The sequence below is a fragment of the Poecilia formosa genome, unplaced genomic scaffold (assembly GCF_000485575.1).
Source record: "Poecilia formosa unplaced genomic scaffold, Poecilia_formosa-5.1.2 Scaffold27, whole genome shotgun sequence".
NCBI lineage: Eukaryota > Metazoa > Chordata > Actinopteri > Cyprinodontiformes > Poeciliidae > Poecilia > Poecilia formosa.
In genome coordinates, this window is record NW_006799966.1 from 3,148,993 (window position 1) to 3,173,146 (window position 24,154).

The window sequence follows — 24,154 nt, forward strand, 5'->3', positions numbered from 1 at the left end:
TTTATCTGGCATTGCCATTTAGTTCTTGAGGGTCTTCAGTGCAAGTTTGAGGAGATGCTGGATGTTAATCACTCTCCTTGACAACTTCAGACTTCAAAACCGATTCCTTCGCAGATCTGCATTTCACCACCTGCATCAAGGAGGAGTAATGACATTTGCACAAGTGCAGTTGAAACATGATGCTGGTGCTTTATTTAAAGGGATGTGAAGTAGGTATGGTTGCGGTACAGAATAGCTGAAGCCAGCAACAACTTGATGGATCACATCATTTCCTGTCTGAATACTGACATCCAGTTTGATTTTTCACAGCTTATTTTCCACTCCTTAAATTCATATACATGTATATTTGTAAGGAAAAAAAAAAAGAAAAAAGAAACATTATTTGCAGACTATCAAAGGGATCACATGTGTATCGTTAGAAGTTGTTCGAAAGTGTTAGTGTTAACTTTTCACCTCCCCAATCTAAATGTCCGCGTGTTTGCAAATACTGTACAGTAACAAACTCTTCGATAACGTAGCATCAGGATGCATTTGATCCTGACGGCCAACAGCCATAGCATGCCTTTAAATATCAGTGCAGTATTAAGACTACAAACTGTTTACCTGATACCCCAATCTGGGTTCTCCCACACACAAACATACACGGAACAGAGTAGACGTATTCACTCGTACGGAGCACGGGAGGGGTTCATACTATCACAACAAAACACAGAGACGGCTGAGAGGTAACATGAGCAGACCTGAAAACGCAGGAGGCCGTGTCCTGCACAGGGAAAAGGCTTTGATATCAAACTGTTTGAGGCTTATATATATACATATATATATACTAAACCTTGTCCCAGGTGGGTAAAAACATTCTTAAGTACTGGAAATGTATTGCTACACAGTGTTACTCCATTGAGTTTATAGATATATAATATGCTATATATAAATGACCAGTAAGCTCAGTTTAAGGATAGCTCTGTATTTGTGGGTTTTTTTTTTCTTCTTTTAAATGTCGTGAACAAAAATGAGAAGAGTTATATACATTTTTCTGAAGGTGAGTGCAACTTCGAGTATACTGAAATATGAATGACTTGACAGCTTTAGAAATGGCGCACAGCAGCACAGAGCAGCAGCTTTACCTGCTCTGTGTATAAACAGCAAGTACAACGAAAGCCATCAATCATTTCACACAAAAAAAAAAAACATTTGCAGATATTCATCTATAGCTGACACGGCGCTCCGTCAAATCCTCTTGGATTAAATGATCAATAAGAGCAGCCCTCCCATTTTCTTCCCTTTGTTTTACTTTTTTTTTTTTTAAATAATAGTAATAAATAGTTAATATGCATTCAGAGTCAGACCAGCGTCCTCTGTTCTGCTCTCACTCTCCCAAGCTGGACGCGTTGACAGGTCAGAGGTCCGGAAAGCGGCTTGGATCTTCCTTGTATTCGGCAGGGATGAAGAAAATAGACTCGTCAAACTCGTCGTAGCGGAACTCCTGAAAGGTGACAGTCGCTGTGATCGTCGGGAAGACGGGGATGTCTGTGAGACAAGAGGAAGAAAAACGATAAAAAAAAAACAAACAAACAAAAAAAAACATGTTTTTTTTCTGTGATCATTCCCCCTGAAGCTCGCCCACTCGCAGCCGGTGCAGAGGTAGGTCGACACATACCGAGTTTGACTGGAAACCCCGGAGGAAGTTTCATCTGAACAAACTCTCGGAGTTTGTTGAAGTGCTTGAATGGAGCAATGACTTCCAACACGTTTAGTAACCTGGAGGCAGAACAAAAGGAATCAGCACTTGTTTTTTTTTTTGTTTGTTTTTTTTTTTAAATGCACAGACCATAAATGAACATGAAGGAGATTGAAAAAAAAAAAGTTGAAAAATAATATGGAGGAAAAGATAGTTCTAAGCAGCGTTATTCAGAAATTTCAAAACAAGACAGTAAAATTTAACCGAGAATGCACCGGAAAGAAGCGGGATAGGCATTTAATCGGTCAACTAATAAAAGTAGGAGTGCGAAACGCAACAATAGCAGCAAAGAGATGACAGCCATTTTTTGTGGTTAGCTTTCAGGGATGGAGAACGCAGAGAAAATCTTGTACGGTCAACTTTTACATTTATACAGAACTGAACTTTCAAAGAATGGCCACCCTTTTTTTAAAAAAAAAAAAGAAAAAAAAAAAGAAGCAAAGATTAGGAAGCGCTACAAAACCTGGGGATATTTAAGTGTGTGCATCTGGAGCAAAAGCAAAATCTGTCTTAAAACATTCTACATTTATGCCAGACGGTGACTGATAATCACGGCACATTTGCTGCCATTTGCTGGCATAAAAATAAATAAATAGTCAATTACCAATTACTTCCACTTAGTTTTGTAATACAAGTTCAACCAACAACTGCCGTGTCAAGCACTCTTTACTATAAATGATCTATATTCGCTCATTGCAGGAAAGCTGGAAAACAAAGAGGAATTTGAATCGGCTAAAATCTATTCCTTGAAAATGCTAATCAGTGTATCTTAATTATCAAATCATATTAAAGCTCTGAAATGGGAAAAAAAAAAAAAAAAACTTAACTTGCACATTAGTGACTTCGCAATAATGTACTAATTTCTCTTGTGCTATCGTAAAATTAAAGTTTGTGACTGTAGTGTGACAAAATGTAAAGAAAAAATAAATAAATGGCCTGAATAATGGGAATACTTTTATGTGGTACAGTTAAGCTGGAGAAGGAAAACTTACAAAGAACCTCGAGCACCAAGACTTCAGATAATATCATCTGCTATAAGAAAAAGCCATTTTTCCCCAACCGCAGCACTGGTGATTTTTTCCCATTAAACTGAACATTATAAAAGTAGTAAATATATTTTCAACAAAACAAAGCAGAAAATGTGAAGAGGAAAAATGACATTAAAAAGCCATTAACCGTGATAAAGAATGAGTTTTTAATGTCCCCATTAAGGTTCGCTCAGCAGAGGAGATAAAGCAATTTTCTTACGTAACACAGCCTGCTTCAACCTTACATCATCATTTACTCATTTTAACACGCATGCATCTTTTAAACTGTGCTTTTCACAAATCTACTTTACTTGTTCTCCACGACCGACTTACAGACTATAAGTCGATGAGAACACCGTTTACGTTGAAAGTGAAACAAATTTGTAGTTTAAGGAAACCACATATTTTAACTTTTAGAGTTTTACACCAAATAAAAGCACAGCAACGTACGTGGCGTTAGTGTGAGAATTAAAGTGTAGTTCCTCTGAAAGACAAACTTCAACGCTAACTGGAGGTAACTGAATGATCAATCTGTCTCTATGTTTTAACAGACATTTTAGGATTTAGGAAAGTTCTAGGAAGACTAGTTTTTCAAAAGTTAATTTTATTTACTATAATAGTTAACTGGAAAATTAACTTCAAAAGTTGGACGTTATAGGTAACCGCTCAACTGCTTACAGATAAAGTGAGGCAGAAACAGAAGGAGTCATTGTTAGTTATGTTTTATTAAAAAAAAAAAAAGTTAATTTGTCTTCTGTTCATTAATGTTTTTCTCTTGTTGCTTCTGTGGAGTTTTTGATCAGGGCTTAACAAGTGAAACCTTTCATGTTCTGGGCCTTATTATCTGAATTATTTTATCTTTACTCAACGCTTTTCTGAAAACCCCAGGGGTATTCCGTGGATCAAGCAGCACTGAGGAGAGATCTGAGGAGGATGGGATGTACTTACGACTCGATGCCTAGAGGAAAATCCTGGCTCATGGCTACAGTAGCTTTGAAGTTCTTCTTGCTTTCCTTGCACACGAGCTCTCGGCCGAGGTGAGGCGGCCTGAAGGTGAACCGAGACACAGCAGATGAAGATGCATTACGAACTCAGCACTTGCACAGACTCGCTTGTAGCTGCCCTGAATAATCAGGCGAATTACAGCAAAGACTGATGAAACCGTAGAAACGTACTTTCCATGCTCTGCCGTTATGTACTCTTCCCAAGAAATGGTGTTGGGGGCCGGCGCTGTGAGTGACTGCCTCCTCGCAGGCTGCAGACAGGAAAACATCAGTCAGGGGAATAATCGCCGCTCCACAGTGATACAACTATTAACTGCTGGTGAATAAACAGAGCACTGAAATTAAGGGGGTGTGAGGATACTTGCCTCAAAATTCTGCTCGCTGATGCTGCCTCCCTTGCTCAGACTCTCCATGATGGCTTTGTTCCTCATGATGTCTTCTTCGCTTAAATGCTCCCGCCGTTTCCTCGACTCCAGCACCAGACCGTTGACGGCGTAGAAGTCGGCCAGGAAGTTTCCAACCCTCTCCTAAACAGAGAGCGCGAGCGCAGACCGTTAAACACCTTCATAAGCCGTCGTGCTGAAGAGGTTCAAAATGGCAGCGACTCCAAACTTCAACTGGCAAACAAACCTCAGAAGGACGATCTATGCATCTTAATAAGCTAATATTGTTATTATTATTAAGCACTTGCAGCTTAGTGCAAAGGAAAACCTCAAATTTAGCTTCTGGAAAACTTAAATTATTACAAAATTGGGATTTTAATAAAGAAAATGTATATTAGGATTCTGACAGATGTCCAATGAGGTTTCTGCTAACGAGGCAGTGGTCACTGCTGTGTTCTGGGACGGACTGGATAGTGAACTGAGTGACACCAGACCAGATGAAATAAGCAACCTGGACTTTAGTTAGAGCCTCTGCTGACCGTCTCCACGCCACGATGCGTTGACGCCCCAATTCAAGCAAAAGCAGCCCTAACCAAATATTCATCCCCAATACTGCACGTCACGTGAATTTATTTTTCACTATGATGGCATTTCTTAATGAAAAATGCTTCTTATTGTGGTCTTTGTAATATTTCTACTTTGAACTGAAAGACGCATAATGTTCTTTGCGTGTAATGGATCTGTAAGGTGCATTAGTTTATCTTGAACAGACCTGAATTACTGATATGTGCAGCTGCATTTCTATCACTATGTTGGGCAAGAGACTTATGAAAATAAATGTTTTGTGGGTATTAATAAAAAATTTAAAAAAACACAGTTACCAAATATACATTAAGTGGCAATAAGCTAAGTGGAATGTCACACAGATGCTTCAGACATGTTATTACTTACTATGTGCTACAACAGGATATTTTATTAAGGAATATTTTTCCTTTAATGGATCAAACACTGTTGTCAATGCTGTAAATTATTCATTAGAATATCTAAATGAAGCTAAAAGTGACCTAGATTCATGAGCATTAAGTATGATGGTAAATTTGTTTTATCTTGATTTTTTATTTATTTTTGCTTTTTAAATATTAATATTTTTAAATATTTATCCACCAGAATACGTTTTGGGGCCGCCAACTCTTTACTTTACTAACCTAAATACATAAAAAGAATTTGAAATGTCATGTCTGTTGTGGTTCTCGTGTTAAATCGCCGCTTTTGGATGAAGTCGTGACCTTGTTCCACAGTTGGCTCTGCTGCAGGCCTTACCGTTTTATCCTCTCTGAAGAGCCAGCCGATCTGACTCCGAGAGAAAGTTATTGACTTTGTCGACAGGGTCGCGGAGTAGACGTCGCTGCTCATCAGAATGTCCACTTCCTCTTCGGTCTCCATCTCCGATTCCTGGGAGGAAGAGAGTGTCGCGTGCCATGTTAAAAGACCGAAAATCCCTCCCCGACACTGATCCCTGGCGACAGTCGCACCCGCTCACCTCGTGGTGTATTCTTTGGTACACTTTGGCTTCGTTGTCCAGAACCACAAAGGACTGGGAAGGAGAGGTGTCACCGTTAAAAATGAAGCTCAGATCTCCGCGTTGACACTTCATGTCGTTGAAGTCGATGAGCGTAGTGTCAAGTCTAAATCAGGATGGAGGGCAGAGAATTAGGAGGGAGAGAAAATTGTTTCGGCCTACTTTCTAGCTCTAAAAGAAGTTCTTGGCCTGAATAGCAAATATTTGCTGCATTTAACACTCATCCTACTTTTTTTTTTTTTACTGGTACAGGAACTTTTTTTTTTTGATGCTTTACCTGATATTAATACCCTGCTTGTAGATTTTGCAAGCATCAGATGGCAGCATCCTGGACAGCAACGGCACTAAAAGAGACACAAACCGATTTAAATACACTAATCTGTTACAAAGAAACAACTACCAATAGCTGCTGCAAAAAGAAGAAAGAATATATCTGCTTTAAAATGCACAGCACTGCAGACAATGTTAAGAATGCTGCCTTCTTATGTCTTGTTTAAGAAAATTCATTATTTGCAACGTTTTATTCGTAAAACAAAAGGTCTCACCCCAGCTCTGAAAGTCCCAGTGAACCTCGAGGTAAAAGTCACCGAGCTGCGGAAGAAAAACACAAACGGACTCAAGGATCCATCTGATAAAAGGAGAAGACTGTTTGCGGCTATTTGCAGGACCGACTTTAATTATTTACACAAGCTGAAAACATTGTGCCGTCGCAACATCAGTGATTCCAGATGTTGTTGGTGGATTAAGCCAGTGCACACTTCGCACATTTCTTTTATGTTTTGTTTTTTTATCCACATTCATTCAGCAACAAATCCGTTTTTCAAACCAGCTGAGATTCTCACCTCCCTGAGAGCCTTCAGTAATTTCGGCCTCTTTTCCTCCACATTCTCTCTCGACTGCTGCTTTAACTTCCTCAGTATCGCCGTAACTGGAGAAACAGAAACAAAACAGGCGAAATTTAGCAGCATACGCTGCTACAAAACTAAACGAAAGCAGCTGACTTCTCAGGTCCGCCATGGACGGCTGACGTTACTGCCCGACTCCAGATTTTTACAGAGAGGTCAGTAAATCTAAAGACAGATGATTAAACATGCCTTCTGGTCTGAAAAGGAGAAAAGATTAAAGTACAGCACATGCACACGCACACAGAACAAACATATTTAGGTTTCATTGCGAGATGTCTTGTTTTGTGCCCAAAACAAAACTTTAGAGTGCTGCTTTAACTCAGTGTGAGCTTTTTTATGATATTCTATATGTTTTGACATCATATGTCCTTCACATTTCTTAAAGTTATATATTTTTAATGCATTTGTGGGAAAAAAAAAAGTCTCTACTCTCTTAGAGAAAGAAGAAACAAACACCATCCTGCAGTTCTAACAACACAGTTTTACAGACAGTGAGACATGTCAATGGTAGATACTTAATTTAGTTACAAATATTTTTCATAAGGCCTGTGTTTAGCCTTCTTGTTAATATCGTTTCTTGAAACCCCCCCACCCCCCAAAAAAAGAAAAAATCAGCTTTTTGCTACGCCTTTCCAACATTTCTAGAAGACTTTGCATCGACTCGTACCGGATAAGGTTCTGTAACAAAGATGCCACAAATTACACTGGTTGAAGTGGAACGCAGAGCTGTCCCCGGTACCATCAGCGCCGACTGAATCAGCAGCTAGAACTCACTGGCTCATGAAATGTGCCCCTTTCAGAAACTGACCAGCGACCCTTTTAATGATAGCGGACCGCACAGAGCAAGTCAGCACATATCAGTGTATCCTGGTTGACTCATGCAGAGGGGAATACCGGACCGGGAGTGGGCGCGATCAAGAGACGCAATGCTGACGCGGCGCACGCAGCTTTCTGCTGCACGTTCTGGCAGCCGGGCAGCTAGCTGCTGAAACGGAGGACAGAGGACGAGTCTGCAGTTTAAACTTCGACACACAATTAATTTAAAGGAAACGCCGCCACGTTTCCTGCTCAAACTAAATAATAGCAGCTGCTTTGCAAAAACCTAACGACGGGGCCGTTATTCTCTGGCTTTCCACGCCCTTGCACTCGCCAACCCTCAATGCTGCCCCCTCACGAGAGACGTGACCTTCTGAAAGCAAAGCTCCTGGTCCCAGGTCCTTCTGTCGTCGGCCAGCTTGCCGTGACGGGCGATAGTAGCCGAGATGCATACTAATAAAAGTTTGGGGTCATTTGTGGAAAATATCCAGCCTTAAATGTCTCCAAACACAAGCTGTGAAAGCAGATGCTGCCAGTAAATCAGTTGTTTCATCCATTCGGCCAAAAAGGAAATACTTAATGCAGCGACACAAGACTGTAGCAAAAAGTGATAATTAACGATTCAGGTCAGTTACTTCTTTTCTTTTTTTTTTTTTTTTTTTTTTTTTTATGCAAAAAAAAAAAAAAAAAAGATTAGTAACCCCCCACCCCCCTAAAGCGAGGGACAGAGCTAACAACAGCACCCGCCTCACACAATGCAAATTAAATGTTTCACCAGACATTAAACGTAAAAACAGCAGCATCACTGAGCGAAGAAGCGATTAGTCCAAAAGCTCAGGGCTGCCTCGTATCATCAGTCGGAGCACGAACTGCTTCCCATCCAATCTGGATGACGAGTGCTCCGAGAAACTCCAGGACCTTTTAGCTTTTGGCGCCGACATCATAGCGGTGCCAGGATTAAATATTTAGTTTTAATTCATGAAACTGCACCGACAAAAATAAATAAATAAATAAAAACAACCACAGAAGCTGTGCTGCATCCATAAATGAGGAATCTAGCATTGAAGTGACTTTTTGTGCACGAAATCTCAGGGAATCCAACCTCAAATATGAATGTGAATGAAATTAATAGGAAGTTTTTAAGCAGCTGGAATGTAACCAGATACGATCCTTCTTTTCCACAGTTCAGCGTAAACAAGATGACACATTGCGACGCTGCTTGCCAAAGCACCGAAACAGAACACCGCCCCAGTTGGTAGACTAAATAACAAGCGAGGGCCATCAACAATCGGATACGCAGACCTGATCCCAAGTGTCTAAACAGAGGGTTTGTTTGCAGACATGGAATTGAAAACAGCACAAAGTCTCATCACAAACCCCTCACAGCTGCGTTGTTGGAACTTACTCATCTGCCGATCGCCGTAGCTGATGGCTTCTGCGAGCGGACTCCACCCCTGCGCGTTCTTGATCTTAACGGGGGCATTGTGAGCCAGCAGGAGAAGAGCACACTCTGAACGGCAAAACACACAGAGACACACGTGTAACATATTCTGTGCACGGTCAATCTGACATGCCCAACATTTCATAAGCACGACTAAAGAATTTAGATTCAAAGGACAACGCAAGCTAACCCGAGAGTATATAGAGAAGCCTAGATCCTGCCACTTCAACTATGTGGCCAATATAAACAGAAGAGCTGTTTGAATGACATAAAACTAAAACTACAAAAAAAAAAAAAAAAGTCAGGGAGTTAGTAGAACATGATGAAATCTAGTCGTTGTATTAGCCAGGACAAGATCTCTGGTACTTTATATTTACTACAGCGGTTAATAGCCTAATAAACTGGGACGACTTTGACCTCCTCCCGCCAGTAAAAATGCTTCGTCCTCCATTTAAGAGGAAACCCGTCCCCAGTATGCTTTCTCATCACTTCTGCCCAGCTCATTGCCCACCTGACAGCGAAGGAACGCGCCCAGTGTTGAAAATTTGATGCACATTTTGTACAACACGAAAGAGCAACGACGGGAAAATTAAATCCACGTTTTAAGAAAACACTTAATGTTCCACGCTAATCATCAAGCCCTTATGCGATGCGCATCAGAACCGCTTCTCTGTCTGAGCGTGCACAGCTGCTGTTCATTAAAAATTAACAGAGGTGTTAAAATAAAACGCTTTATGTTCAGTGAGTAGGGGATGTTCCTAAAGGCAGCGAGTGAACAGATTTAACCAGAATGGTGGGGACATTTTTTCCTCTATTAGGACTTTCAGATGGCATGAAGAATATTCTTGCTTGTCCAAATTCTAACAAACACTGTTGTAAATTAAGTTTACAAATATCTGTGTCTCCATATACTGGCTTCTTTTTGAGATGATATAGTGATTAAACTATGCCGTGCTGCATCAAGAATTGGAATGGGCTAGACTGGTTTTAAAAGGTTGATTCCTGAACAGCTAAAACATTCTGTCATACTGTGCTTAAAATACTTTTAATAAGACACTAGAGAAAGTGTTCTCGCAAAGAGCCACTCGCCAGAAACCAGTTGCTGTGCAATGCCACGGAGCTGGTTTAAAATATAAAAAAGCTTCAATGAATCCACGTTTCTAATTCCCTTTATTAGCACAACCGCTCTAGATGCAAAAGACTGGATTTATTGTTTTAATGCAGAGTGTGAACGCATCACATGTAAAATATATTGGCTAAAATCCTGGTTCCAAAGTTGTGTGGTGCACTCTCGATTACATTTCACAATAAAAACAGATTGTGCCTAATTTACTGGCATACACTTATGGTACTTGAGAAGCGTTCTGAAAAAAATGATCCAAGATAAAAACTAAAAAAACAAAACAAACAAAAAAAAATATTCTGCTTTACCTTTGTGGCCCAACATTACAGCAAGGTGAAGAGGTGTGTTCCCTACAAAGAAAAACAAATTAATACAGGTCCAAGGCACAGACACATAGAAACATCAGTCATAGCAATTTGAATTTATTTCAGTAATCCTAATCAAAAAGTAAAAATTATAATATAGATCTACGATACAGTGTAAGCTTCCAAGAACACTATGCAGCCAGAAGGTGGATGTTCAGTGTGCTGTATTTGAGAATATTCATGGAAAGTTAAGTGGAAGGTTTAGTGGCCTGAACACCTTGTAGATGTGTCAATGATTATCTGCTGCCAACTGTGAAATCAATCACATTAAATTGCTATTTTATTTATTTTACTTAATATTTTTTTTGAGAAACTGAACTTTTGTTTTCATAATTAGCTGTACATTATAACGAAAAGCAGCTGAGAAACCTACATCCCCCTTTCCGTAATTAATTTATATAAAATAAGTTTTACTTTTATAATGGAATAACTGGTATAAATGAACTTGATTACATTCTAATTTAATAAAATGCATCAATACAGTCTGGGACAATAGTTAAGTAAAAACAATATATGGGGCAAGTATAAAAAGATTACCATGCACGTCTTTTTGAGAGATGCTGTGGGTCCTGATGAGAGAGGAGAGTCGACGGACATCCCCTTTGAACACACACTCATGAACTGGAAACTCCAGCTCCTCACTCGTCAGGATTATTGGGTTTTTGTTGTCATCATTCACAACTGATGCGTTGCCGTTTATGTTGTTCGCATTGAGCTGCTGCTGCTGTTGCAGTGCCGAGGATTTGACAGATTTCTGAAAAGCCTTGTTAGACTTGAAGAGGTTACTATTACCATTAGGAACCGTCCCGTTGGAGGTCTCATCGTAGGTGTCCATTATCGCTTCATTTTTATTTGCTTTACTATGATCCTTCCGCATGGTGCGTATCTTATCACCTGTCATGATGACTACCGTGCGTCAGTTGGATTACTATAGCTACTACAAAATGGTGAAGATGAAAGTGAACATGACAAAAGTCCTTATATACAATAAAAGAAAACAATCGCGGACTCCTTTTTTTTTTAGTTTTTTTTTCTTTTTTTTTTCTTTTTATAATTTAAATATTGTTGCACTTGGTGACAGGCTGAACCCCAACATTAGCTTCTATCATCCGTTAGCTTGCTAGCCCTAAATAAAAAATGAATACGATGGGTGCGGCGATGAATACAGAAATTAACCTTAAACATAACAGAACACACACGCACAAAATGAACACAAAGAGAGAAGCTAAAACAACCTGTAGACGACTACATCGTTGTGTCTTCTACCATCTTTTAAATGTACGATTTAAAAGAAAATCGGTGCAGTCTTTGCAGCAAAAGTCGGGCGGACAGGTTGGTACAATAAGACAACTGAGCTAACGTTCTCGCTAGCGACACTGCGAGCAGATCTCGCGATATCATGGAAATTAGGTTTGCTCAAACTGCTCTGGGTCTGAATGTAAACTAGCCGTGAGATTTATGGCTCTGTTTCGAGATCCAAATCAGTTGGCTGAGTTCATCGAAGAGAACTGATTCCCTTGGACTATAAATTAAATTACAATGCCATACTCCTCATATTTCCTTAAAAAAACAAACAAACAAACAAAAACAAAACAAAAAAAAACGGATGGTTAAACCAAGAGTGTTGATAGACATCTGATAAGTAAATTAAAGAACAGCAAATGTGTTAGAAAAACAAGAGCCATAAACAACCCAAACCTTGGAGATGTTTTGATGCGGTAGGCTTAAATACATTTCAGATTTCTATCTACAAGAGGTTCGTGAAATCTTTCTATCTGATTTTACTTCATCACTGTAAAATATATTTGTAAAAAAGTTTTCAGTAAACACCTATATTGAAATTGAATTACAAACAAGCAGAGTGAGTAATTAGGAGACTCATGAGAACAGTATGCGCTGCATTTTATTTAGTGACATTAGAAAGAAGACTGAATACATATGCATGTCACAATTTTAAGATTCATAAAAAAAACTCAGAAAACTTTGTGCCTTTTTTACTTCTACTTCACAAAGAAGCACTCCTTGTGTTGGTCTGAACACTTTTGCAATGCACTGTAAAACAGCAAAAGTCAGAAACAAATGGAATGAAACACATAAAGGATAATAAACAAATGCTTCCAGAATGCAGCCCCCAGCTAATCAGACAAAAATAAACAGTGTTGTTTATTTTTGTCTGATAAACAGAGGAAAAATGTGTCTGGATTTAAGTGGGAGCATTTCTCATCTCCTTGGGGAAATAGAATAAAATAAAAAAATATGGAAACTTAGACTAATTTTACCCCATATATCGGGCTTAAAAATGATAAAAGAAAATTATTGACTTTTCAAGTCTGTGTATTTAACCCCGATTACAGAACCGTGCAGCTTCACAGTTGGTGAATCCTTGAGTTTCACTCCCTTCCAGATGGTGGCGCTGAAGAGATGAGCCGTGAGAGCAAAAACAAGAGGAAGCGCGACATTTCTGTTTGTGGCGCAAGTAGCTAGCTAAGCTAACACGTTTCGTTACCAAGAATGGCAACGTCCAAGAAGGGGAAAAAAGTAGTAAATCAAGAAGAACTCCGGCGGTTGATGAGGGAGAAACAACGACAGAACACGGAGAAGAAACGCGTGGAATCTCCCTTCGCCAAATACAACAGTTTGGGTCACCTCAGCTGTGTCCTGTGCTCTGTGCAGGTGAAGTCTGAACTTCTGTGGCCAGCTCATGTTCTGGGGAAGCAGCATAAAGACAAGGTTGCGGAGTTGAAAGAAGGAAAGAGCCAACCAGCTGTATCGCAGAGTCTCCCTGTAAAAAGGAAAACACAGGACAGCGTGGAAGCTGTTGGAAAAAAGGCCAAACCAGCAGGTCAGTCTGAGTCGGGTTTGCCTGGAGACTTTGAGAAGCCCTCCGAAAAGGCGACTGCTTCCACGCAGAAATCTGCAGGACTGAGCCTCTTAGCAGGAGTTTATGACGAGGACGGCGACGAAGACGCCGATGAAGCCGATGTCCCAGCGCAGCCCGCGAAAGAGCTGCCAGCTGATTTCTTTGACAGCTCCATCCCACCCACGCCCGCCATCTCCCACTCAGGATCTATCCTCAAAGCAGACGCCCCGGAGAAGACTCCCGAAAAGAAAGACAACACAGCCGAGGCGCTGCCCGAGGGCTTCTTCGACGATCCGGTCAGAGACGCCAAAGTGCGGAACGTCGACGCCCCGAAAGATCAGATGGACAAGGAGTGGGAAGAGTTTCAGAAGGAGATCCGACAGGTGAACACAAAGTCTGAGGCCATCGTGGCAGAGGACGATGAAGAGGGACGCCTTGAGCGTCAGATCGACGAGATTGATGAACAGATCGAGTGTTACAAAAGGGTGGAACTGCTGAGGGACAAGCGGGATGTTTTGAAAAGTAAATCGGGGCCAAGAAAGGATGAAGAAATGGAGACTGAGAATGACAATGAGGAGGACGAGGAGGGAGAAGAAGATGAAGAGGGGCTGCTGGGGCTTTTGTCCCGGGACTGGAGGGCTAAAGGGGCTCTGGCCTAGAGCTCTTCTTGTAAAACCTGGTTTTGTTAAGAGTGTTGATAAATTTGCTCTCAGACATGAAACTTGTACATAATTTTTGCTAAAAGTCGCGATCTTTTGTAAATTTAATTTTCAGTCATGCAAAAAATAAATACTACAGTAAAACACATGCCACACAAAATCAAAGCTTCTGAATGTATCCTTAAAACAACCCACAAGAAACTCAAGCCTTTAACTGTCTTTATTCATTGGTGCTCAAACAACAAACATTCGTAAAATCTCATTTACAGTTGCATTGTGGACCCAAAAATCTCTGCGACACAAAAGCTTGACAAAGCTTCATCCTGAAAAGAAACATTTAATTTATACATGTACTCATGTTAACATGGTGAATTTAACAAACATGCCATAATCAAATGGTAAATATTACTTTGATAAGATCAATTGCAGAGCAGTTAGATCCCTAATACCTTTTTAATTTAAAGCATAAAAATATAGAACACAACATTTTTGGTCTAAAGGGGTATTAATTGAGTGTGTAGTCAGATGCATTTTCTTTAGCTAAGATTATGAACATGTTAGCATAAAAGTGCATCAAACCTGAAATATCAAAAGGTTATTTAAGGAATTTAACGGAAAAATGAAAGTCCTACGATTTAAAACAGTAAAAGTGTTTATTTCTGGTAATTTTGATGATTCCTTCCAGCTACTGAAGACCCACCCAAATTTTAGCTTCTCAGAAAATTTAAATATTTAAAGACCAAAGAAAAAGGATTTTGAATAGAAATGTACCACAGCAAGAGAATCTGGCTCTTCAATGAGAGCTCTGTGCAAGCATCTTACAGAAAGGTGAGTGGAAGGAAAACTGTTGATTTAATGTTCCAATAGAATTTGGCACACTGTCCAAAGTACCAAAACCTCATTTAAAGACCATTTTATCTCAGTATGTTTAGTAAGTAAACTTTCCAGATTTATTGTCAAGAGAATGATGAAAGTATGTCTGGGAGACACAAATACCCAATCAAGATCGAGTGCATAAACTGGACAGTACCTGGGCTTTTTTGGTTGGCCAGCAGTATAAAATCCTTTTTTATATTATTATCTTATAGCCTATTTGAAACACAAAATTAGTATCTGAGAAAGTACATTTTGAGTTTTCCTTTGCCGTCAGCTACAATTATCAAACAATTTGTCTCTATATGCAATGAATCGGATTTTGACTTTATTTACTGGAGTAAATAAAAATTTCAAAGACATTTTAATTTGTTGAGATGTATCTTTATTGTGACCCAATTAATCAATTCTCTGATGGATTTTAAACTATTAATTCTGTCAATTAAACTTTAGCATATTTTATTGAACCAATAGGTCAGAAGTTAAGTAGAACAACAAATCGGTATCGACAAAAAAAAAAGCCTCGTCGAGTATCTCTGTGATTAAATTTTAAACAACCCAACCCCTCTGACAATATAACAAGTCTGAATATGGTCATTTTATTAATACACACATAATTAGGTCCTTTATAATGCAATAAAATGTATCAAGTAAATAGTGATGGTCAGTGTTTCTCACACTACCCGTTACATATTGTGAGCTCGGTCTGCCTTCATTCCACTGCAGTACTTCACTTATTGCTACATATGCCTCATAAATAACCCCTTAAAAATTCTTGGAAAGAGTTCGTAGCCCTTCAAATCTGCGAAACGTCAAGAAATGAGAAAAACAAAAACAATATGCAACAAAACTACAGATAAATGCACAGACTGACTAAGTACGTGATCACAACTCTAAAGGCGGAGGAAAGCACTTCAAACTTTAGTTTTAGCTTAGAAAAGAGCATACAAAAGTTTTGACTGTTCGTATACTTGATTGTGTCTGAGATAAGTTAGGAAACGGTCTAAAAAACACAAAACAAAACCTCAAAAAAGCCATATCTAGTAGTCATTTGTAAACATTCATAAAAAAAGTCCTTCTCCACATCCTACAAACAAGCTTTAGCTGAGCTGTACCAGGTGTTTGTGTACACACGTGGGAACATCTGAGATAGCTGGTAGGTGCAGCCTAAAATACCTTAAACAATAATCATTACACCAGGACGAGACAGAATGAAATAAAAAAACAAACAAAAAAAACAATTAGGTACAGAAACACTTCAAGTTGAAGCCCTAGGGTGGAAAACGGGACTTATTCAAGGTCTATAAACATGATTCCAGGAACGGAACTGGTTAAAATAAGATCTGATTTTACAAACAGATGCCTGTTTGGATAACTGCTAAAATTTAAGAAATCATTTGTTTTTGCCAACAATACACTTGAGTGGGGCTGGGGGAGAGGTGTGAGAGGACGGCATACCAGTGCCACTTTTACCACCATCAAAATGATAAATATTCAGTTCACAGAAGGTGCAGCAACTACAGGTAAGGGGTTGGGAATCCCAGACCCGCTCCCAGACCCTGCTGGGTGCTCAACACTGTTCTCTGCTCTCAGTGACGCCGCGCTCACAAACCCACAGCAGCTCTCAGCTCCACGAGGGAGTACCTCCGGTCTCCGTCATCAAAGCACCCCAGCGCACGTTCGCTGGGAGTCGACGTCCCGAACAGCATCTTCAGGTCTTGGTGAGTCAGTCCGAGGGAGTCGCGTCCGACTCCGGCTCTCTGGTAGACGCCTTCAAGGTCTGGAAAAGAATTCAGAAGCAAAAATAAAAACGATGGAGTTTCAGTGTGTTTTAGAAAAGGAACAACTATTGCAGTAATACGAACACGTATATGTACTCGAACGCTCTGCAATTTGAACAAATAGCGATGTTCACGCCAAACTGACAAGAAATTATTGGGATCTCTTGAATTAAATAAACATCATCATGTTTTCTTTTGACTGTGCTTTATTAATGATTTTTCTCCCAAAACCGAAAACACATAAACACGTGGATGATTAAGTTGGTGCTACTTACTAAAACTTTACACAAGGCAACAAACAACGTTTTCCACGTGTGAATAAACAGGCAAGACACATCCCGACTTAGCTCTGTTAAAGAAGTAACACAAGTCTTTAATGAAAGGAGAGCTGTCCACGCTGTGTACCTGTCAGAGAAGCGACACCAGGCAGCAACACCCTCCCTGGACATTTTGTTCCAGCATTCCTCCTGGATCGCCTTGGAGTCAAGAAACGAGGACGTCTGCTGGTCTGAGGCAGTGTCAGTGGTGTGGACATGTCTGTCATAGGAAGATTATGTTAAACAGCTACAGAGTGCAAAGAAAGCCATGAGGATAAATTGCTTTTGTTTTGTTTTTTTCTTCTCTACACAATACCTTCCAAATCCTGAGGTGTTTCTTTCAGTGTTGTTGTTTCTGTCACCGTCTTAGTTTCAGACTCTTTACTGCCAACAGCCGGTGAAGCTACTGTGTCATTATACTGCAACTGCATGGCAGGAAGAAGGCAATTAAATTACTGTGTGTTTGGAATCTGTGGACTCAAAGAGTTGGAACTAGAAGTTCAGTATTTGGCTGTTACTGTCTTTTTTCGTTTCTTTGAATGGTTAAACTTTTAAGGGGTTCATTAACCCAAATTCATTGCGCGTTCGGCTCCGTCAAGGAAATGAATTTTTAACAAGGGGATCAGTGGCAATTGACTTCCAGTTTTATTCAAGTTGACTTAAGACAGTGTTTGTGAAGATTTGAGAATTTCTTTCCCTCCCCCCCCCATACAGAGTGATGACAGTAACAAAAATTTAATAAGGAAAACAATTGGCTAAGAAAAATGTATCTGTAGAAAAGCATTTAGTTATTCTGATGATTAGATCAACTGCCATCTGCTACTGTTTGGATAAAACCTAAATTCAGAAGAAAAAAAAAAAAAACATATACATGCATATATAAATTTAGCCACCATAGAATTAGGGTATGACTCACGCTGTGCTTTGACCCGTTCTCTAATGAGGCCACTCTTTGATGGAGGTCTGCAACAGTAGACAGAAGAATGTGGATCTGCTCATCAGTCCACATATGGTGCTGCTCCTCGGTCTTATTGACTTCACCCATGGCTCTTTTTAGGTCTGTGATGTCCTGCAAAAGGTATGCAAGATGTCAATATATCTGCAGTTCAGAGTTGCACAAACGAAAACGGAGCACAGCTCTGGAGACAGGAAGAGGTGTCTGGAGATATTTACTTCCCAACATTGAGTGGCCACGTTAAAACATCAGATTTTTTGTGATACAGAGAAGTGAAACGGTGATAAATTAACAAATTATTTTTGCAATGCTGTGACATAATTCCATGTACAGTTCACATGAAAAACAAATGTATAAAAAAATATATATATATAAAAGCCGTAATACTGCAATAACCTGAATGCACATACGCACACCCTTAAATTAACGATTTGCTGGCCGCAACAAGAGCTGCACAATGTTAGAAAATCTTGCGGGCAATTTAAAATGAATAAATATTGCAATGTTATCAGTTGTGATTTGTGCATATTTTCCCTCTCTCATCTATTATTCCTACGTTCTATGATCTTTAGCATTTTGTGTAATTCGTGTCTGGTGCTTGCATCGTAACAGTTACAATACGACAGTATCTGAACTCCAAACAGTCTCTTGGGATGCAAGTATAGCGCACCCTGGCATTGCGACAACATATTTATAATATATTGTGTACCCTCAATTGAAACCTGAGGTTTTAGGTATGCGGATGAAGTTAAGAACAGTTTGGGGTCAAATCCATATGGCCCAAAAAAAATCCAACCTGTGCCATTTCTATAGCTGAACTGACGTTTTTGATAGTTTTGAAAGCGTCTGCAGTCACACCGGTCATGTTGAATTTTATTCAACGTTTATACACGAGACATGAGTCATAACTCTGCACCAGAAGAAGCCATTTCTTAGCTTCCTTCGTCTTGCTATTATCTAGTGACGATACCACTGGCTCCAGTTGCTCAACGTTAAAATCGAACCACAGACTGCAGCATCCATTATTACTTCTTTAAGTGCTACTGTGTGACGTCTGCGTCATTCATCTGGAAAAATAGAATAAAAAAAAATATATCTTCAACAGAGTCTTGGTTAAAGGGTGTGCAGGCTAATGCAACCAGGATATTACAGTTTTTTTTTCTGCAATCATCTTTGTTTGTTATTCATTTATTTTTATTATGGCCTCATTCCAAAACTTCCACTCCTGACAGGGATGAAATGTACTTCTCAGAAGCTCTAGACAGAGCTCGCAAAACTATAGGTAATAAGACAAAATTATTGAGGTCGCGGTATCAGAAATACACGCTTACAAATTATTTGTTGACTTTCTCCTTTCATCGTGTTGTGCTTGTAAAGAAATGAGGAAAATATTTTTCCATTCTTTCAGAAATCTGACCTAGTTTTAGTTCATAGCATCTAAGCCCTCAAAACAGATTGGCAGTTGTTTAATGTATTATGAATGCAAAGCCAAGGCACAGATCCAAAGAACTGACAGGACCCTCTTATCCCAACGACTCCTCTAACATAGGCTTGACAAGAACTGCCAAGCTGCTTACATGCGTGGGTTAACACACATATTAATCTGGCTGTGGTGGCGATCACTAGCGCTCCTCATTTGGATTCATGCCGCGATTCGGAAGATCAACACAATGAGCCCGGGTGTACGGTAGTAGATTTGCTTCAGTTTTTAAACAAGACAAATGCCACAGTTACGAATCAGGGAGGGAGATTAAACTACAGTTTTGTCTCGCCAATGTACTACAGAAATCTCAATGTGCTGTTAAGTTGTTTTTGGTGCCATTGACAGAAGGAATCTTTAGCAGCCTGCAGATGGAAATACAAATAGCTGAACAAGAGAAGTGCATATGTACTTTGGATCACTAAAAAAAAAAAAAAGTCCATAGCTTTACTCATGTGAAAGAAGTCAGCTTGAGGCTGCAAACCAGTCATAGTCATAAAAGATAGGAACTTTCAATGTTTGCGAAAACAATTTACGTGCAACATAGATCAAAAAGAAATAAACAGTAAAGGAATCTAATGATTGGACGGTGTAATGGCAACTGTAATGACACAAAGATGTCCTGTTCAGAAGCGGAACTGGTAGTTGATTTTTTTTTTCCTTTGTTACTTTGTCCAAAGTGCTAAGAAACAAAATGAGCAGATTAAATAGCTTAATCTGCTTTTAAAGCAGCCCACGCCAAACTAATGCAAGAATGGCTGATAGTGATGCCACACAGAAGATTGAAGATCCATTTCCTTGCAGCTAATCAGCAGAGGGCAGAGAGGCTTTAGATTTGGAGTGATCAATCAGCAGGAGATGAGAACAGATGGTACAGATGGCCATATAATATGCAACCATTTTTTCTGCAAGTTTACAGCTTGGCATACACATGCTCCAACTCCTAAATAAGTGTAACCTAGTGTTCAAACGGTGGTTTGAACTGGATACTATTTCTTCCATGCTGCACATAATAATCCACCTTAAACTGACTATTCAGGAACTACAACAAAAGTATTTCAGAATTACCATCGTCTTCTTTGATTCATCGTCTTTCTTCTGATTTTCAAGAGAAGCCTTCATTGTTTCCACGTCATGCTGTACACTTGTGAGCGTGCTGCCAATCGTGGCGACACTCTGAAGCAGAGAAAAATGCTTGAAGTGACTGAAATCAGAATAAAACTAGCACATTTCCAGCTTCTGTTGGTTTTACCTTCTGAAGCTCTTCAACAGTGGTCGGAAGGCCAATTAAACCAGGAGAGGATTTCAGATTGGTTTTCAAATGGTTAACAGCTGAATCCAGAGATGTGATCTGTGCGGGTTAAAGCAAAAACATTTTAGCTAAAAGTGCAGAAAGTATGTTTGATCTGACTGAATAACTATTAGAAAGTTACATGCAAATGTTACTAAATCTGACATATAGATGTCAAAATGTCATAAACCTGTACTAAAGAGCTTGATTAGACAGAGCACTATTTGAAAGATTTATTTTCTAGAAAAACCTATGGAAACTGTAGCGAGGAAAAACTACACAAACCGCAATCGCCATACAGTAATTCGGTTCAATGTTTTTCGCTGTCTTTTCCTTTAGATGCATGTAATATTACAAAAGATTACAAGCTCTGTAGCAGGCGTGACTGACCTTGCGATTCATTTCTGTGAGGTTAGACCAGAGTTTACTCAATCCCTTGTCCCCGTTTTCAATGTCTTCAAGTTTTTTCTCTTTGTTTTTCAGATCCTCGCTCATTTTGGGTATTTCACTCGATGACACCTTCTGGCTGGATTCCACTGCAACCAAAAAGGTGCCGAAAGTGTTTTAAGCAGTGCCAAGAGCAATAAACACCTTGCGACTAGATTTAAGAACACTAACAGGTTTCACGACCTGAGGGCATTGTGTTGTTTAATTGCCAGACTGGTTTGTGACACTTACTGCTATGCAGCTTTTCCTTCAGTGAGTCTAAATCTTCCTTCAGTGCAATTTGCATCCATATGAGTCCAGCACAAGCCATGACACAGGCAGCTAGTATGATGAACAAAAACAATGGGTAGCACACGTTGCAGCACTGTGAGTAGCTTCTTCTGTAAAAAGGAAGGACATGTAACATTAGACATTGAAACTCCACAGCCTCTTTTATTATTCATAATTTGGACCCCTGGAAAGCTGCATGTGTGTGAGTAATAAGCTTGCTCAAAATGAAATGATCTTTAAGCTGTGAAAGCCAGTTTTTATAAATGTATTAATTCCCACTGAATTGTGATTTCATCACATTACAACTGTAAACTGAAGGTGAACCTTAAACTATTTTTTTAAGCATCTAGCAGATGTTTTTTTATTTTATTTTATTTTTTATAGAATTTCCCTGTATTTGCATCCATCCATCAACTATGCCCAGTAGGGATCCTTCAGATACCAGAGCCTATTGACCTTGTAATTAATACTCTGCTTTCCAATCTTGTCAGTGTAGAGGAATTGCTACGTGTTAATAAGTTTAATGTGGCAGGTCAAAAACAGTGTTAGGGTGGAAATAATATAAATAATATATTGTCCCAATAAATAAATTCAGGATTCAATTTAAAGGGCCAAAGGTGACGATCTAAGTCAAGTCAGGTTTATTTGTTTAGCACAGCTCAGCAATAAGGCCGTTCAAAGTGTTTTACGCCATAAAAACATAACACAGCAACCAATTATATAACAACAATAAACATTGCATTTTGTCCTGCCATCCTCAAAAACATCAAGCAAAGGTGCATCGAATATACTGATCAATGTTTCAGTTATTATGAATTAAAAGAAAAAATCTGAACAGGTGGGTCTTTAGCCTTCATTTGAAGGATCTCAGTGTTTGGGCTTTTTTTTTTTTTTGCAGTTTTCTGGACGTTTGTTCCAGATTAGTGGAGCATTAGTAGCTTTAAGGCTGAAATTGGTCGGATATTCTTTTTTTTTTTTAAATATGTAAATAATTGGTCAGACAATTATCTAAGGAGTACGTACGGGAAGTATTTTAGGAAAAGGATGTTGAATATTTGAGTTGCAATTTGAACAGCAATTTAGCATAAATTAGAACATGCCTACAATTAATCCACATATATTCATATACTGGTGTGTAGAACAGCAGATCACTCACTTTCCAAAGTTAGTTCCACCGTTCAAGTTGTTAAAGTCATCATCCTCCGAGCTCGATTCTGACTCCGAGCCCGGTGGTTCTGTTCGAAGAAGTCGGTGCCCTGACCCCTTCTTAGTCTTCTTTCGCTTACTGTCTCCGAGTCCGATCAAGGCATTCAGTTCCTTCCTTTTCTTCATTTTCTTCTGAGGGGTCAGCGAACCCGCCGAGCCTGATTTAAAGCCCACTAAATCCAATGTTTTGTCCAGTTTGCTGGATGTTGTCGTTTATGTAGCAGCTAAGCTAACCTTATCCTGCTAGCCTAAATTCACGCAGCGTAATGAGGAAATCCGATATATAAAGACATCGGACTCGTAATCCGATAGGCTTATTTAACACTATATGTCAGCACAAATACGTTTAGTTTCTGATTAACATATCTTCACACCCTAAAAGTCGCTTCTTTAAAATAACTGCTCCTGTAAGCTACCGGGTTTTCATGTCCTCTAAGCTAACTCAGCTAAGCAGCGTTTGCTAACAGCGGCTGTTCTAGCTTCCGTGCTCTTGCTTTACCTCAGTTATGTTAGAAGATTGTTGGTTCTATAAAGTTAATTTTAACAAAAACGACTCTAGTAGATTAACACACGATTATGTCATAAAAGAGAAGACTGCTGTTTCTACAGACCCACAGCTTGTAGTAACCTCACAGTTGATTGGTCCAGTGACAAACACAACTTCCTGTGTATTGTTTTGTGATGGAGCGAAAAGGCGCAGTGCACTGCCTTCCTCTGAATGCTCAAAGTTTCTATATGAAAAAAAATAGAACTGTAAAGAAAGCTTTTTTCCACTAGAAAAACTTTATATCTCAGGATCCTCGACGATGTACAAAATCACTTAACCGATATGTTCCCACAGAAAGTTAGTTCTCCTGCTTAACTCACGTCTCTCATTGAAACTGGTTGCTCCCGGGTTCACCATCTGCATTAAAGTTAGAAATTAAGGACAGGATTCTATTTAATCTATAGCCCTAATCCAATTCTTAAAAAAAACAACAAACATTTTTAGATTAAAGTCAGAATTTGAACCTTTTCTCTTTTTCCCCCCAGAATTCTGAGGAAAAAAAGTCAGATTTGTTATATTTTTCTCTGTGGACCTTGTCTTTCATAGTTATGCTTATTTACTGTTCTGAAGTGTTTTTTTTTTTAAGATTTTAGTTTCGAGTTTTTAAATACCACAGAAAATTGTGTATTAAAATAAGTGTTTATATATTTTTTATTTGATATGGCCCTCAACACAAAAATTCACAGAGTACTTAATTGCATTAATATTTTTAACTTTGTGTCATGTTTTAAACCCATCCTCCATCTATTGTGTGTGGGATTTGTCTGTTAGACCAACACAGATAACAAATGATTGTGAAGTAAAAAATGTGGTGTGCATTTGTATCAAGCTCTCTTCACTCTGACCACAAATACATTCAGTCAGGTGCTGCAAATTGCCCCAAAGTAATATCATTAATAGAATACACAATGTGTGAAATGTGATCTTAGTATAAACACAGTGATCTCTAAAGACCAGAAGTGTGTTAGAAAGCATTAGCAAGAAAACAGCATCTTATTGGCAATGTATGAATTTAGGCTGAGTTCAAATTTGAATAATCAAATTTCAGTCTGGAATTACAGAGTAGAGATGCTCAATATACGGCAC

General features: G+C 39.2%; 3 protein-coding genes across 3 annotated transcripts; 1 reads left to right on the forward strand and 2 right to left on the reverse strand.

The window, feature by feature from the left end:
* Positions 1-164: 164 nt before the first annotated feature.
* LOC103135789 (ankyrin repeat domain-containing protein 13C-like) lies at positions 165-11,766 on the reverse strand. The gene is made up of 13 exons (XM_007548704.2): positions 10,920-11,766; positions 10,326-10,367; positions 8,859-8,963; positions 6,575-6,660; positions 6,278-6,323; positions 6,010-6,076; positions 5,694-5,838; positions 5,474-5,605; positions 4,136-4,297; positions 3,942-4,021; positions 3,715-3,813; positions 1,658-1,758; positions 165-1,527 (listed from the first exon to the last, which is right to left on the reverse strand). The coding sequence occupies exons 1-13, from the start codon at positions 11,281-11,283 to the stop codon at positions 1,397-1,399; spliced, it is 1,560 nt and encodes a 519-aa protein (XP_007548766.1). The 5' UTR covers positions 11,284-11,766; the 3' UTR covers positions 165-1,396.
* Positions 11,767-12,340: 574 nt separating this feature from the next.
* Positions 12,341-14,057, forward strand: znf830 (zinc finger protein 830). Its single transcript, XM_007548705.2, has one exon. The coding sequence runs from the start codon at positions 12,894-12,896 to the stop codon at positions 13,899-13,901; it is 1,008 nt and encodes a 335-aa protein (XP_007548767.1). The 5' UTR covers positions 12,341-12,893; the 3' UTR covers positions 13,902-14,057.
* A 1,079-nt stretch (positions 14,058-15,136) lies between these two features.
* On the reverse strand, positions 15,137-23,221 carry efcab14 (EF-hand calcium binding domain 14). The gene is made up of 9 exons (XM_007548707.2): positions 22,472-23,221; positions 21,277-21,425; positions 20,989-21,134; positions 20,560-20,658; positions 20,376-20,483; positions 17,789-17,941; positions 17,189-17,297; positions 16,961-17,092; positions 15,137-16,554 (listed from the first exon to the last, which is right to left on the reverse strand). The coding sequence occupies exons 1-9, from the start codon at positions 22,645-22,647 to the stop codon at positions 16,379-16,381; spliced, it is 1,248 nt and encodes a 415-aa protein (XP_007548769.1). The 5' UTR covers positions 22,648-23,221; the 3' UTR covers positions 15,137-16,378.
* Between the last annotated feature and the right edge of the window lie 933 nt (positions 23,222-24,154).